At 33.0% G+C, this 18,093-nt stretch overlaps 1 protein-coding gene across 1 annotated transcript in view; it reads right to left on the reverse strand.

Annotated features, from left to right (window-relative positions):
• LOC105620802 (intraflagellar transport protein 81 homolog) overlaps window positions 1-18,093 on the reverse strand; it is a 126,694-nt gene that overhangs the window by 83,456 nt on the left and 25,145 nt on the right. The window contains exon 3 of the mRNA XM_012202288.1: window positions 1,191-1,302. Coding sequence (XP_012057678.1) covers window positions 1,191-1,302 — 112 coding nt within the window. The remainder of the gene's footprint in view (window positions 1-1,190; window positions 1,303-18,093) is intronic.

The following is an 18,093-nucleotide window of genomic DNA, read 5'->3' on the forward strand; positions in this document are numbered from 1 at the left end:
AAACGTAACCTAACTACTATTACTACGTTAATTAAAGTTAAGTTTAATTTACGTTAACTAATAGTAGTATACTATTATCTAGTATATATACTATATATATATATATATATATATATATATATATATATATATATGATAGTATGATATGATAGATAATTATATTGAGTATGTAATTATATGGGATAATTATGTGGCACCATATACAAAGTGTTCATCTGACAACGCTTGTGAACTAATAGAGCAGACTAAACTGAAAAGTCCTCTAACATTTTGCAATTTTCGCAATAATTAAAATATTAATTATTAAAAATTGTTGAAAATTGGTATTAAAATTGGTATAATAATTTTTTTATCAAATATTATAAACTTTACAAAAAAAACAGCAAGAGACAAAAATTGTTTATTTTCTTCTCATATTTACAAATTTTTACAAAATTTTTTACCATCTTTTTAGTACTGCATTTATTTTTACCAACATGAGAAAATACAATATTAAACTATTATATATATTAAATTAAAATTATTTACCTGTCCACGAGCGCTGTCGGATGAAACAGGACCCTCTGTATAATCGTATAGGAAATATAAAATGTTTTGAAAACTATAAATTAAAAAAAAATGTTTTAGATGAAAGTTATAGAATTTAAAAAGATCTAGCCATTGGCTTCAATTTGGCATTGCCAAAGGGCAAGTAGGGCAAAGTTAACTCGGATTTTTTAAGCGAGACCCTCCATTTTTTCTTTTATTTTCTTATAACCCTTGTTGAGTCTTTTTCAAAACACTGTAATTTTATTTATTTTAAGTCAATTGTTTCGAAATTATTGAGCATTTTATGATGAGATGTCAGTGACTGTAGGCAAATCAAACTGTACAGTCAGTGACTGTAGGCAAAAATCACGAAAACTGTTCATTTTTATGCTCTAAAATTTATGTTTTATTTAGCAGGTCTGCTATAACGTATGAGAAAATCATTTAATTTCACTGGAACCCAATTTCATATAGGATTAATGCGAGGGATTAATGTTCTTTCAACAAATATATTTTCAGAATTTTTTACTAAAATGTCAATTTCAGCAAAATTTTTTTCACTAGAACAGATATATTAACAAGGTTATTCTATGAATATCTTATAAAATCTATGAACATTTATTGTCTGAAACGTATATTGTGAAGAAGCTTTGATATCTTACCTTGACAAGGAATTGTGACAAATACGCTCTTTTCTGAACTGTATCCATATGCATCAAAAGCCATTTCAATATCGGATGAATAATTTCGACTTCACCTCGAACTAAACCTTGTCTAAATTAAGGACAACATTAGGATAATTATATCGAAGAGAGGACCCCACCCCAATGACTTTGACTTTGATTTTGACATATTGACCTTGATATACTGTCAAGGTCATGATCTTGATAGATCTCTAATAAGTTTCATCTCGTTATTCCTTAAAAAATTATAATAATCAAAATCGGTAATTGTTTGATCAGTGATAATTTTGATAATATACATATATAAGATAATAAGACTTAAAATAAATTATAAAAATATAAAATAAATCATAAAAATAATAAAAATAAATCCAATATGAGCAATACAAGATAATAATATGTAATAATTATATATATTAATGATAATAATGAATGTCAAATGTTTCTTTCAGCTCTAATTTAAGCCCTCTCAAAGTATTATATATGTTAATAGATTTTCATATAATTATTAAGCATTGCGATAAAAAGTATTGTTCAAATTGAAACGCTTAATAGAACAACAGAGATTTGTCTGTTTGTGTTTAAAGTCCATATACAAATCCAAAAATAAAATCATCAACCATCAATAGTATTTAATAGAATGCGTATTTGAGATGTTACAACAAAAATGTTAAAACGATGAAATATCTCAGTTTAGTTAACAATTGCGTTATACAAAACTGTGTTAAAAGTCTGGAAACGGTAGAATATCCCAAAAGCAAAGCATTTTTGAAAAAAAGGTTTCAGACAAAAATTGTAGGGTTTAAAAAGATCTATTTTTTTATCACATCCTTTTAACTTTGGGTGGTGTCATTGAGGCCAAATCAAGGTCACGTCGATTTCTTTAAATGAAATTCTCTATTTTTCATTGCATATTTTTGTAGCTTACCTCGAGAACTTTTCAAAGTACTATAATAAAATATTTTTTTCTTTAAGTGCTTTTTGTGTTATGAGGATTAAAAATTATAGTATCGCCGACATTACCCAAAATGTTCGACCAATGGCTAAAAACTTCTTGAATGTTGTTCAAAATCATGATTTAGATACATTTGTCAAGATCAAAGCCATTGAAAATTGTTCCTCTTATTTTTATTTTTTCTAAAAATTTATTTTTACGTAAAAATAAGAAGAACAACCTCCAATGCTTGATCTTAATAAATGTTATTAATATCATGATCCTAAATAACATTTGAAAGGTTTAGCCATCGTTTTTGCACCTTGAGTAATGCCAATGCCGATGATATACTGTAACCTTCAAACTTCATAACTTCGAAAAATATTTAATGAAAAAATATTTTATTATAGTGTTTTGAAAAGCTTGCGAAATAAGATATAAGAATATGTAATGAAAAATAAAAGGTTTACAAAATCGATGTGATCTTGATCTGACCTTGGCGGCGCTACCCAAGAGGATGTGATCAGAATAGATCTTTTTAAACCTTACAACTTTTGTATGAAATATTTTTCCCAAAATGCTTTGCTTTCGAGATATTCGCCCGTTTCCAGATTTTTTCGCAATGATTAACGAGATATTGATTACTAAAAATTGTCGAATATTGGTTCAATAATTTTTTACTGAAATACTGTCAATTTTACAGAAAAAGTGCAAGAGACAAAAATAAACCACTGGCAAGCCAACGGTTATAACAGAATACAGATTAGAATTAAATCACAAATTGGAGTGAGAGAACACTAAAATAATTGACAGCGAAATACTTGGGAAAGAGACTCATTTCTGAAATGTTAAATATTAGAATGCAAGAAAATATTGTAAACTTAAAAAAAAATTTGATCCTCATATGCTCCTCATTATATTATATAAAAGACATAGTTATTTAAATGTTCTTAATATTAGATTAACATCATTGCGAATGTAATATAAGCTTAACCAATGCAATGTAAGCGCCTTTAATTAAATAAAATTTAATTATTAAATATGAAAACCTTAATTGTAATGTATATAAGATAGCCTTTTTTTGTATCATGAAAACAGTTTAATATCAGTGGTCATATACTAATCGATCCTCTACCATTATGCAATTTTCGCAACAATTAACGAGATATTAATTATTAAAAATTGCCGTTCATTAATATTTTACTCAAATACTATCAATTTTATAGAAATACAGCAAGAAACAAAAATAAAATTATTTTTTCATTTTTTCTTTATTTTTTTCTCATAGAGTTCTCAGAATTTTTTTAGAATTTTTCAGAATTTTTTAATACCGTATTTTCTTATGTTGATAAAAATAGTAGCCAATAAGAAAATGCAGTACTAAAAAGTTAATGAAAAATTCTGAAAAGATTCTTTGAATTCTATGAGAAGAAAATAAACAATTTTTAAAAATGTGAAATTTAAAAATTGTCGAGTAAAATGAGAGTAATTTCGCAATAATTACTTACCAAATAAGCAAGAAAAATCATAAATACATAATTAGACGTGGGAATAGAATGCTACCATAGAGAAGGAAACTAAGACAATTTTTTGCAAAAATACATCAATGTTTGCAACAGATCGTCTATTAATGAAATTAGAATAGACGATAAAAATCACATTAAAAATCGTATTATACAGGCTCAATCTTAAACCTGATAATTTAAGACTATCGGTTGCACACAACAATGGAAATAGAAGCCACACGAAATTGGTACACATAATTGGTAGTAGTCGCTGAAAATAGTTCGAATTGAGCTGAAACGTCATGTAAATCGAAATTTCATGTAAGCAATTACGAAATATACGGACTTATAAAAAGATTACGCAATAATTATTACGAAATTACTCTCATTTTACTCGACAATTTTTAAATTTCACATTTTTAAAAATTGTTTATTTTCTTCTCATAGAATTCAAAGAATTTTTTCAGAATTTTTCATTAATTTTTTAGTACTGCATTTTCTTATTGGCTACTATTTTTATCAACATAAGAAAATACAGTATTAAAAAATTCTGAGAGCTCTATGAGAAAAAAATAAAGAAAAAAATGAAAAAATAATTTTATTTTTGTTTCTTGCTGTATTTCTATAAAATTGATAATTATTGAGTAAAATATTATTGAACGGCAATTTTTAATAATTAATATCTCGTTAACCGTTGCGAAAATTGCATAATGGTAGAGGATCGATTCAGTTTAGTCCGCTCTATTTACACAAACGCGCTCGGCAAAAAATTGTGGGACACCTTGTATATGTATACAGAGTTCGGCAAAATAAAACATCACAATATCTCGAAAATTAAACACGGCAGAGAAAAATGTTTCAGACAAAAATTGTATGATTCAAAGGGGGACAAATAATGATGAAATTTTTTTCAAAAAGATCAATTTTTCAAGGTTACATGGAGATCACCTCTTTTTTAATGGAATGATATGATTTTTAATGGAATGGTATGATTTTTTTACACAGTATGGTTCTTCTAATTATTCTGAATATAAAGTTTTAAGATAATGATACCAAAAACCCAATACAAGATATTTACAAGATATTTTATATTATATTCTGGCATTATTATATTGACATAAAGTGTTAAATAACTCGTAAACTATTAATGTTTTTACAATCGTACCTTAATACTTTTATACAGAATAATGAGATGAATCAATTGATGGAAAGAAAACAGTACTTTTTTAAAAAATTATCCTTTTTGCATACATATTTTTTTTAAAGCAACTATGTGTTTTCTTTCCACTAGTTGATTCATTTCATTATTCTGTTCATAAAAGTATTAATGTACAATTATAAAAAAAATTATTTGTTTATGAATTATTTAATATTTTATGTCAATATATGTCAGAAGAAATTATAAAATATCTCGTAAACTATTAGTTTTTTATATCATTTTATCATACCTTTATATGTAGAATAATTAGAGGAACCATATTGTGTAAAAAAATCATACTCTTCCATTAAAAAAATTGATTTTTTAATGATTTCATTATTATTTGCCCTTCGAATCATACAACTTTTCTCTTAAACATTTTTCTCAACCATATTTAATTTTCAAGATATTCCGATGTTTTGTTTTAAGTGCCCCACTTTCCCTAACGGAACATGATGTACAGATATTCGATATTCCTACGGAATGTACGATGATCATCTATAAAATACTCAGAGTAATCATGTAACATCTTTGTAATATTATTTCTCATATGTCCTCAGGATATGCACAAAATATATTAGGTGTACAACTTTGCTTCCGCCGTTTTTTTTCCGAAATTCGAGGCTTTATTGTAAAAAACTGGTTATACATTTACGATTCAAAGTATTGTCTATCGCTGGCCACTACTTTCTCCCATCTTTCGGGTAGCATACGAATCCCGCGAAAAAACTGGTCATCTTTTGAGGCTATCTATGAATCGATCCAATTTTTTACTTCTTCATAAGACCGGAAGTGCTGGTCAGCCAGGCCGTGTGCCATTGATCGAAACAAGTGATAGTCAGAGGGAGCAACGTCTGGAGAATACGGCTTATGAGGTTATGTTGACAGATGCCCAAGTTTATTGTATGACGTCTATGATCTATTTATTTCGACCACCACTTATCGCTAAAGCCATTTATAGGAAAACGGCGGAAGCAAAGTTGTACACCTAATAGTTAATCTTTGTCCTATGCTAAATTATGTGTGCTTATATTTAATGTAGAATCAGAATATCTATATTCTTGCTCTATATCCCGCGTACTCATTTAATGGATATTTTCAGAAAATTTTCAAAATATAAGATTTCATGAATAGTCTGTTTATAAAATCGGTCTTTTTCAAGAATGTTTTAAGAATAGTTGCTGGGGATGCGGTTTTATGATAAGTGCTGCCTTAAAATGCACCTGTGCAGTGCACAACTTGCACATTTGAGATTTATTTTTTGTTTTTATGACTCGCACACACTGCTGAACACGATAACGCTTGCCGCACAATGGAAGTTGGTGCAGTAGCCAATCATTCTTTCGCTTTTCGGGAACCATTAATGACTTCTGGACACTGAACGCGGAAATGCTTGCCACGTGGCAAAATACGATGCAATAACCAATGAACATTTTAGAATAATTCAATTACTAATGACCAAATAAACGAGCAATATAAATTTTGTTGAAATATTTAATATTAATTTAACAATTTATCAATATAAGAATATCAATATATAAAATATAAATATATAAATATAGAAGATTCGGCTACACAGAGCCTTCGCTAGTATAATTAAATGAACATACTTTTCACTTAACAACTATTTTAAAACAAAGAAAATTCCATGTCAATTTTGATGATAATTGATGATGAATCATGTCAATTTTTCTTCGAAAGATGCCCATAATTAAAAATGCAAAACAAATTACTCATTTAACGGCGAGAATTACGTTTAGTCCCATAATGTAAGAATAATTTAACGATTGATTTACCTAAATCAAAAATATATATAAATTTGTAAGAATTTCTGATTCTAAAAGAACTATAAAATATTTACATGATGATGTGAAAACGGTTTCCTCCAAAATTTTTCGATATGTAACGACATTCGTTTAGTTACAACAGTGACGAAATATAACATTATGTCCATGGTTCCCATGGATGATTGAGAATATATACTATGATTATGATTGGTAAGAGAATGCAAGGTTTTCTATTTGTTGTTTCTAGTCGAAATACATTTCATATTCATTCAATCTGTATTTTAAGAAATTTCTCTCAAGATGTCGAAATAAGAGGCATTAAACAGTTCAATATCTTTAGTTCGATTAATACGTTTTTTTGTACTTTTATATGAATCATTTCTAATATCATTTCTAACCTTTTATGATAATATTATATTCAATGTCTAAATTTTTTGTGTTTTCAATCAAAATTGTAGTTATGTTCTATTATGTGTTCAGAGTGATATTACTGAGTGTTTTGAAGAATCTAATTTATATTATTTATGTATTCTTTTACTCTTGTTTGTAATTTCTATCTTCTTGATTGGCTTACATATGTAATATCACAGTTTTTACAATCCTTAATCTTATCATTACATGATTTTTCCATAAGATCATCCATAATATCTTTTTGTATTTCGATAAATTTATTTTGTACTTTGATTATTAATCGATCTAAGCCCAAAAGTAGTCGTTAGTTTATTAAACATTGATGTGATTGATTTTGAAAACTCTTTTACGGAATTACCAAGAGATTATAATTTTATAATAATACGGTTATCATCTGCTTTTTAATTATGATTTTAAAATTTTGATTTAGTAACTGAAAAATTTTTTATCCTTTTATTAATTGTATTGAAAATCTACAGGAGTGCGTCCACAAATCGGAAGCACTTGATTATGTCCTAAATGGGTCAACGTCGACATAAGATGCTATTATCCGATTTGAGATTATGCATCCGTCGATTCTCTTTTAAGTCAAGGAATTTAATCCTTTTGACCAGAGATTAGACCTATATGATCTTTGTCTAGATGTAATGAATCGGAAGGGTGGCGAAATAAATGATAATTACTGTCTTATTGGTTTTAGGTAAGAAAAAAGATAATTCGTTACATTTACTTACTATGATATACGTATATATTTATGTATGTATATGTCTGTATGTATACACTTATATACGCTGCCAATAATAATGCTAAAATTAAGCTAATAACTAGGTTTTTTGTTCATAAGTGTGTATGTGTGTTTATGTGGGGTGAGGAGATGTGGTCAAGAGGAGGGAGAACCTTGCAAATTCGACGAGGATTTCAAGAAATTGAAAAATCTCGTCGAAAGATCTGTTGTCCTCAGAAGGGATGGGGGAAAAAGAGAGAGAAGGAACTGCAGGCTGTGGAGAGTCTGTCAAAGTAGGAGAATAAGAAGGGGAAGGAAATTCAAGATCTAGAGATGGAAGGGAAGGAGAATCGTCCTCTATTATCCACTACAGGGATAGCTGAGAGTGGAAACTTCTCTTCAGTAATTTGAGGTTTATGGATTTGTTCTGTTGTTTATGACTTTGTTCAACTGAGTACGCGCCTCTTCTGTGTTGAAAATTCTCTGGAAATTGACTGGATTTTCACGATTATCGAGGAGACTCCTTTTTTCTTTAGTGCTTCGATTTTAACTTGCTTCCTTCGACCCGCGCGATTGCTATCTACATTAGAAATCTTCCTTTTTATTTAAGGTAGTATAATATCGAAATTGATGAAGAGTATTTACATTGGAAGAGATAAGGAAAAAGAAAAGAAAAAAACAAATAAATAAAAGAGGAGATTTGAATTATTCGAAGCGCCTTATCGCTTCAAGGGATAATAGAGACCGAGAAATGAGTGAACTACTCAAAGCGTTTTACTGCTCTAAATAATCCGTTGAAAGGTAGAGAGAGAGAAAGAATTTATAAGATCGTTTTACCAATTCATGTAATCGGAAGGAATGAGTAAGATTCACTCGAAGCGTTTTATTGCTTCAAGAATCAAGAATAATAAGAAAATGTAATTACTCAAAGCCTTATCGCTTCAAATAATCACGAGAAACGTTTTACTGCTTTGTGTAATAAACAGAATAAGGAAATGTAATCGCTCGAAGTGCTTCAAACAATTACTGCTTCAAACAATTACGAGAAGCGCTTTACCGCTTCGAGTAATCACAATAGAGAGAGAATTACAAGAAGCGTTTTAGCGCTTCATGTGATCAAAAGAAATGAGTATAACTTGCTCGAAATGTTCCAGTAATATAATTAGTTGCTTCGAACAAATATGAAATGGGATTTATGAGAGAGCCTGAAGAAATGGATAGGGGTAGAAAAACAGAAATTTTTGTGATGGTTTGTTTCGCACTAAATAAAAATGTTTCCGACGTATTGGGGAATTACTCACTACATCTGCGGTTGAATGGAAGATAAGGGTGGCGAATCCCTCAGATGATCGGATCGAAAGACGAGCTGATAATGCTAGCCCTTGATGAAGTTGGTCTTAAAAGTTGACCTGCTTAAGAAAGATGTTTAATACGATCGATCGAAAAAACTTCAAGCACCATGGTTTCAAAATTATAACGGAACTGGTGGTGTGTTACTGACCGACTGCCTGACTGACTGCTTTTCCAAAGAGTTTGGATGATTCATCTCTTTTTTCCAAAAGTTTCCCAATTATTTCGAAAGAATAGGAGTGATTAATATGTTTTCGTTTTATATGTGAATCAGAAAAAGACTTATCTATGAGTCATAGAGCCAATACACGTGCTTTCAATTGAACACTAATAATTATTTTCCTTTATTGATGTCTAGTTATAATAATCAAAAATCAATATTCGATCCTCCATGCTATTGACCCCGTTATTTGCATTTGAGAGAAAAACAGATTTTCTCCACGAAAAAAAAGAATCGTGAAGTCATCAAGATGTAACAAAACTAATGACTACTTTTGGGCTTAGGTTGATTATATAATAATCTAAACAAATTTATCAAAATAAAAAGAGATATTACGGAACCATTTCGGAAAATCATGTAGTGTATAAGATCAATTGTAAAATCTGTGATGCTACATATGTGAGCCAATCAAAAAGATTACAAACAAGAATAAAGGAACACATCAATAATATAAAATTAGATTCTTCAAAACACTCAGTAATATCTGAACACATTCAATAATAATAGAACATAACCACAATTTTCATTGGAAAAACACAAAAATTTTAACCATTGAATATAATTATCATAAAAGGTTACTATTAGAAATGATTCATATAAGAGAACAAAGAAACAGTATAATCGCATTAAAGATATTGAACTGTTTAATGCCTCTTTCGACATCTTAAAAGAAATCTCTTAAAATACAGATAAATTGAACGAATGAAATATAATTCGACTAGAAACAACAAATAGAAAATCTTGTATTCTCCCACCAATTATAATTATAAGTGTATATATATTCTCGATCGTGGGAACGGTAGACATAACATTACATTTGTAACTAAACGAATAGTCGTTACAAATCGAAAAATTTTGGAGGAAATCCAAAAATCCAAAAAAAATCCGTTTTCACACCATGTAAGTATTCATTTTATAATCCTTTTAAAATCAAAAATTCCTACGAATTTATATTGTAACCGTCCTCGCGAATGACGACACATCGTCGCATGCTCTATGACTTCTTCTAACTTAAAAGAATTTTTAGATAAAATAAAGTAAGATCTCAGATAGTTTTCACAATTATTAGAGCTTCTCACTGAACAAATTGGGCATCAGGCACGAGAGAACGTATCACTCTTTCAATAATTTTTGTCTACGTTAAATTAGTTGCTCACAATTAATTCACAACAGCAACAGAGGTGGGTTGGAAAGGTGAGGAAGTTGTCGGAGGACAAGAAGGATAGGTGATAAGAATCATACAATACATAAATTAATAATGATATAGATAATAATTATATTTAATAAAGCCGATTTACAATCAGTATCTCCGTAAGCCTAAAATCTAATATGATCTACTTCCGCGGCCTACAATGATGACAGTGTTCTAACGCCGATTTAACGGTCATACTTTATATCGAAAGATCTTAATTTTCTGAACGATCACCTTCGGAGGTGGCTAAGGTACGACAACTATAATAAATATTCGCGGAATCCAGCGATAGCATACAAGCACGTATTCTTGACAAAGTGTGTTACCTGAGAGGGTAAATTCGAATCTAGACAATAATTCGAGATTCGACAAAACACCTGATACAATTATCATAATCGGCTCGGCGACACAAGAGATACAAAACAAAACGGAAAGTAACTTAATTATGGCAAGAGAGGCGAGAATCGACAGCTAATAATTCTCTTAATGACAAAGCTGGGCGGATGGCCCACAGTTCCACGGATTCAAATGGCGGTTACTAAATCATTTAATTCATCATTTAATTCATTTACTAAATCAACCGCTTGCTTCTACGCGAGTTTTTCATGCCATGATCCAACTGATGCTACAAACCCGATCGGCAATTTTACAAAGATGGCGTTCGTCTCACTCCAAGATCCTGACGCTCTCCAATATCCTCGACGACAACCTCTATTCGACAAAATTTGGTGCTCTCCATAATTGTTGCGACATGCGTTCTCGTACAATATTCTTGGCCCGGCCACAGAACGAAACGAATAAATGCCGGAAACTTTCTGCGAATTCGGTCGCAGACCGATTCCCTCTCGGAACCATGTCACGCGCCTGTCAATCACGCAGTTCCGCGTCTCATATAGATCCTCGCTGCAAATCCTTGCATCTTAGAGTGCGCAATATAAATTTCCATAGACTCCTGTTTCGCCTGTAACCCCTAAATTATTCAGGCTGGAACGAGATGTCTCGGCAGCTCCTTCATCGGCTTCATGTCGGGGTATTTATCTCTCTGACTGGTGATTATATTGCTGGCGACTGGAAGTTTTCCGCCTTTCATCCTCCATTCTGTAATTGGCGTGTGATATAACAAAATTCAGGGCGGCAGCAAATTATAAAACAAATATATGAAGCGAATTCTAAGAACCTGTCCAAGCTCTCTGGCGAGGTCCCGGAAATCTGGCGTTGCACCTTCATCTTTCTTAATGTAGTGGTCATTCTTCTTCCAGCGATGAGTGAGATACAGATAGTGAGATACACAAAATAATATTTCAAATATCGAGCATGACTCATTGACGACTCTAAATCTAAATGCGTGATCAACTATTGGAAGAAATAAGTTCTGAACAAAAGAAATACACAAAAGTTAGATAAACGAATAAATAGCGCACGCTCACATGTGCGCTCGCACGCGCTCCAAGTCGGGACGCAAGATTCCCCGCAGACACTCCACGAAAGTGATGGACAAAAATTGTTTATTTGATCGTTGATAATTGAATTGTTTTGCTATGCAAACTTCGAGCGCTTTTTATATTCTTATTTATATTCTTATTTGTTATTAACATTTTTAGGGGCTGTAAGCTTATTGGCTACCGCGTCGCATTTTTCTGCGCGGTAAAAGGGCCCGCATATACCTTTCATAATAGTAAAACCTTCCATAAAACGTATCATAAGAATCAGTCAATCACGATCGAGAATTCTTTGAACTTTTAATTCTGATTCTTATAGTATGTCTTATGATTACTGTTATGGAAGGTGTGGGCTCCCTAAAGTGTAAGATGAACCAATTAAGATATTGCTACGTTATCTGATGGAAATAGAAATAGCAGTAAAATTATCTATAAAACAAATTTCAATCGGTTATATATGTATTTGTTTCACTTGTATATTTGTTTGCACTTATTGCACTGTGTGCACCAGTTCAGAGAGTAGGAACCATGATGGAAATATATACAAGGTGAACCATTGCGCATAATGGCAGCATTGAGAGTGTGGCTTAAAATTTCGACTAATCAGTTGTTACCCAAACGGAGATGCTTATGATTTTATTTTTTACATTAGAAACAATTTAATTTCAATGTAATTTTTTAAATTAATGGAAACAGTATTATAGTTATTACCATAACCTTAAAATTGTCATCTCTGCGACAAGTCTCCATTTCAATCGCAATTCTTGATCTTTAGAGAATAAGAAGTATTTCATATTCTTATTAAAGACATAATTTATGTGATTTTTATAATTTTGTACGAAAAAATTCGGCATATTGACACTTTATTGACATTTTTAAGATACGACGATACGACACGATGGTAACACGCGGCAACATTCAGTGTCGGCCATATTGAATTTTGCATCTTGGGTAAAAGCTGATTGATTCATTGCTCCCCACTACTTTTGAACGATTGCATATCCACTAGAATGGTTCACCTTGTATATTTCCATCATAGTAGGAACAAAAAGCAGACTTTTGCTTGCGACGGCCTTGCATGCATGTACATATTTCCCGCGTTTTTCGCGATAGGTAGTACTAGGTACTGTGATGTGACATTTTCTATCCATCACAAGGATCATATGACCCGACTGGAAAGCGCAACTAACATCCTGTGTCCTTCCGTTTTTAGGAGATGGACATATTTGGGCATCTTTTTTTAATGTTATTCCGCTTATTTCATGTCTGTTTCATGTGTTCGTGCATCCTGCAGATTTTCTGGGTCTGTTTTTGTCTTTTCCGTTCTATCGTATACTGAGAGTTTTTACAGGATTGGCGATTTCTTATGATTCTTGTGAGTTTTGCGTCGTCTCACTAGATTATGAATGAAGAGAGAAGACAGGATCGAGATAGAAGAGAAGAAAGATTGAGATGATTGTCGGAGGCACCCAGCATCGTACAAGTGACGCGCAGGTGATATCGCTCCATATTTTAATATTTTTTGTTTCGTTTCGAAATCTATCATCCTTTCACAAAATATTGCAGGCGAGTGTCGCAAAAGAATGACGAGCAGTAATAAGGGATGGCCTCTACGCCCACCTGTTAGCGAGAGATCCTATGAGAGAGCTCTTGGAGACCTCCCTTGAAAGGATGGAGCTAAGTTCATAAGTAGAGACGCCCAGCTATTGGACCGTCACCGAGATACGAGTCTCCCGCATAACGAAGATTTGGGAGCTTCACGCGTTTTCTTCGTTATGTTCTCAATAATGCGAAGCAATTATAAAAATTCTTGATAGCGCGAGCCCATACCACTTAAGAGCAATTCTTGCAACACAAGCGATACTTTGATTACTGAGATAAGAAAATGATTATTGTGCTACAGTAAACACGGCATGATCTTGTGCTCCGCGAGAATCTCGAACCATCTTACGGAATCTCGGATAGTAACAGAGAACGTAAGAACACTATGATATAAAATTCCGATATAGGTGAGACAAACAATTATTACGCGACAATACTCAATGAACGAAAATGACCAGGCTGTGGCTTCGGCGGACGCAGAAAGTTATTATCTCGAGAATATCGTAACGTATAGTCGAGAGATGCGTGCTTATACACTATTAACGCGAGAAATCAATTACAACATATGCGTCTTATATGCGAGAACCGACAACAAAAGTTATACGCGCCTCTCTGACATGGGAATTAGCGATCTTACAGCTCAACTGCTCGTCTCATCACGATAGATCTTAGATCCTCGCCAATAATTGTGATTTTCAGCGTCCTAGGTTCCTCACACATATTCGGTTTGCTCGCCACAGCACAAATGCCGGGTTCTGATATTTCCGGGAGCACAGAGGCGATCGCGACTTCTTATGGGGAGAGGGAGGGGGGGGGGGTTTATCATCGCCTAATTGGCTCGCGGCTCTGCGGGCTCCACGAATAGCATGTCAATCACGTATCCTGTGTTCTTGCGCGTGGAATTTGGCAATCGGATTCTATTCGCTAAGGAGCGAGGAGAAAACGTTAGAACGTTTTTCTATCACATGCTAATATCGTGAGCTTATCGAACGTATAATCGAAAGAATGTCGGAGATTAATAGAATAGAATATATTTCTTAGTTCTTTTTGTTATTAATCACTGCGTCATTTATTGCAGTCATCTCCTATCATTTCTCCAAACTATCCTGTCAGCCACGAACCGCCCCCTCTGCCATTCCCGGGGCTGAACAGTCGGTTACGAGAGCCATCGGCGTTCGTACTTTGTCAGGACTTTGTCATTTAGAAAATATTTCGATTAATTTCAGGAAGAATGATACGCTCTTTCATGCCTGGCGTTCAATTATCGATTTCGCGATTTAAAGTTGTATATGGAAGTGACCGTACAAAAAAATCTTTTCTGTCGTTTTAAGGCCTAAACAAATTCTAAAACAATAAATTGTGAAAACACATTAAAGATTAAAGATTATCAGCTGCGAACACACGACGAAGTTGCACATTCGTGAGTGTAGTAGCAGTACATAGAGGTGCTCGACCATCGTGTTTCGCACATGGTTTTATAAAATTAAAGCTATTTTCAGGTAATCGTTTCTTATTTTATCATTTTGAATGTACATAAAGTATTGGAAATAATTAGGTGTACAACTTTGCTTCCGCCGTTTTCCTATAGATGGCTTTAGCGATAAGTAGTGATCGAAATAAATAGATCATAGACGTCATATAATAAACTTGGACATCTGTCAACATAACCCCATAGAAACATTAGTGGATTTATGTCTGCATTATAAAGTTATTCTCGATTGAAAATGTCAGTTTACGAGCCAAATTCTCGTCATTTGCGGGAGGTTTTAATTTTTTGCTTCAATATGAAGAAATCTGCGGCTGAGGCTCATCGAATGTTCTCAAATACTTATGGTGAGGCCGCTATTGGTGAAAGAACGTGTCGTGAATGGTTTCATCGCTTCAAGAACGGTGATTTTGACGTCCAAGGTCATGCTCTGTATTTGGGACCAGCTCGGCGTAGTGTATTATGAACTGTTAAAATCGACTGAAACAATCACAGGTGATCGGTATCGAACGCAATTGATGCGTTTGAGCCGAGCATTGAAAGACAAACGGCTGCAATACAACGAGAGACACGATAAAAAAATAAAGTGATTTTGCAGCATGACAATGCTCGACCCCATGTTGCGAAAGTGGTCAAGACATACTTGGAAACGTTGAAATGGGAAGTCCTACCCCACCCGCCGTATTCTCCAGACGTTGCTCCCTCTGACTATCATTTGTTTCGATCAATGGCACACGGCCTGGCTGACCAGCACTTCCGATCTTATGAAGAAGTAAAAAATTGGATCGATTCGTGGATAGCCTCAAAAGATGACCAGTTTTTTCGACGCGGGATTCACTACCCGAAAGATGGGAGAAGGTAGTGGCCAGCAATGGACAATTTTTTTTTTTGAATAAATGTATAATCATAAATGTATAACCAGTTTTTTACAATAAAGCCTCGAATTTCGGAAAAAAACGGCGGAAGCAAAGTTGTACATTAAAGAAGATAATATAGACGAATTTGCACTAATAAAATTGTTATTTTACAGGATTTATCAGAAATTTGCAACGTATATACATAAGTATAAATATTGGGAGTACAAATAAGTTTCCGCTGTTTTTTATCAAAAATTAAGCATTTATTGTGAAAGAACGGTACATAATGTTTTATTCAAAGTAATGGCCATCGCTAGCCACTACTTTTTCCCATCTTTCTGGTAGCATGTGGATACCGCGTCGGAAGAATGCTTCATCTTTTGAGACTATCCAATACAATTTTTGGTATCTTCATATGATGTGAAGTGCTGCTCAGACAGGCCATACGTCATCGATCGGAACAAATGGTAGTCGGAAGGAGCAATGTCTGGAGAATACGGCACGTGGGGAGAACTTCCCATTTGAGTGTTTCTGAGTAGGTTTTGACCGGCGCCGCAATATTTGATCGAGCATTATCATGCAGGAGAATAATTTTGTCATGCCTGGAGTAGTAGTGGGCGCGTTTTTCCTTGAATGCTCGGCTCAATCTCATCAATTGTGTTCGGTAGAGAGCCCCAGTAATGGTCTCGTTCGGTTTAAGCAACTCATAATACACGACACGAAGCTGATTCCACCAAATACACAACATGAACCTTTTCCATGAATATTCGCTTGGCTGTCGATGTTGAAGAATGGCCAGGTGGTCCCAATGATTTCCTTTTCTTTGGGTTATCGTAGTGGATCTATTTTTCATCACCAGAAACTATATGCAAAAAACTCTTTCGTTTATGCCTGGCAAGCAGCATTTCACATGTGAAAAATCGGCGTTCAACGTTTCTCTTCAGTTCATATGGAACCCAATTCCCTTTCTTTTGAATCATTCCCAATGATTTCAAACGACATGAAATTGTTTGTTGAGTCACTCCTAATGTAAGTGCAAGTTCTTTTTGCGTTTGGCACGAATCTTCATCCAATAATGCTTCCAATTCCGCGTCTTCGTACACTTTCGGCCTTCCGCTACGTTCTTTGTCTTCGTCAAATTCACTGTTCTTAAACTTTTGAAATCACTCACGACAACTTCTCTCACTTAAGGCAGCATCACCATATGCTTCTACTAGCAATCTATGAGCCTCAGCTGCAGATTTCTTCAAATTAAAGAAGTAAATCAAATTTCCCGCAAATGACGCTTATTTGGCTCAAAACTCGACATTTTCGTACAAAAAAAAATATATGATGCTGATACAAAATCGCTAATATTTCAAGGTGTTGCCAGATGTCCAATCTTACGATATGTCGTTTTATATCAAACAATTTTAACTATAATTTATTAGTGGCGTCTTTTACAAACGGCGGAAACTTATTTGTACTTCTAATATTTAAAAAAAAAATCATTTAAAGTGCATGAGTTTTGAACATATTTGACTATAAACATCAGATAGAATATTTAAAAAATTATAAAAATTATTTAGAATAATAGGAGCAGTTTAAGGGAATTATGAAAAAAAATCAAAGTTTTCAAATTTTCTCTTTTATTATTATATGTATTATATTTTTTCCTTTTTCAGGTTTTTCATGATCAATTTCAATTTTCCTGACTTTTCTCAGTTTTCTAGGTCTGTGGCAAACCCTGCTACTGTTTGAATGCAATTTTGCTAAAGGAAAAATTTTTCGCACATACTATCACCCTGTGCAATTCATGTCCGTGAATTCCGAAATATCCATATATAAACAGTCTACGGAACAAGTATATTCTCAAAATGTTCGAAGAATATTGCAATGCTATATTACTAATGGAATATTCGATATACGTATTACGATATATATATATATATACTGAGTAAGTTCCTATCTGCGCCCTACTAGTGTACTGAGAACATTTTGCAAAATTTACTTGTGATATCGTACAGAATCTTTCTGTATGATATTTTTGTATGATCTTTATGTATGGTATTAGGTGTACAACTTTGCTTCCGCCGTTTTTTTTCGAAATTTGAGGCTTTATTGTAAAAAACTGGTTATACATTTATGATTCAAAAAAAATTGTCCATCGCTGGCCACTACCTTCTCCCATCTTTCGG

Source organism: Atta cephalotes, assembly GCF_000143395.1.
Source record: "Atta cephalotes unplaced genomic scaffold scaffold00029, whole genome shotgun sequence".
NCBI lineage: Eukaryota > Metazoa > Arthropoda > Insecta > Hymenoptera > Formicidae > Atta > Atta cephalotes.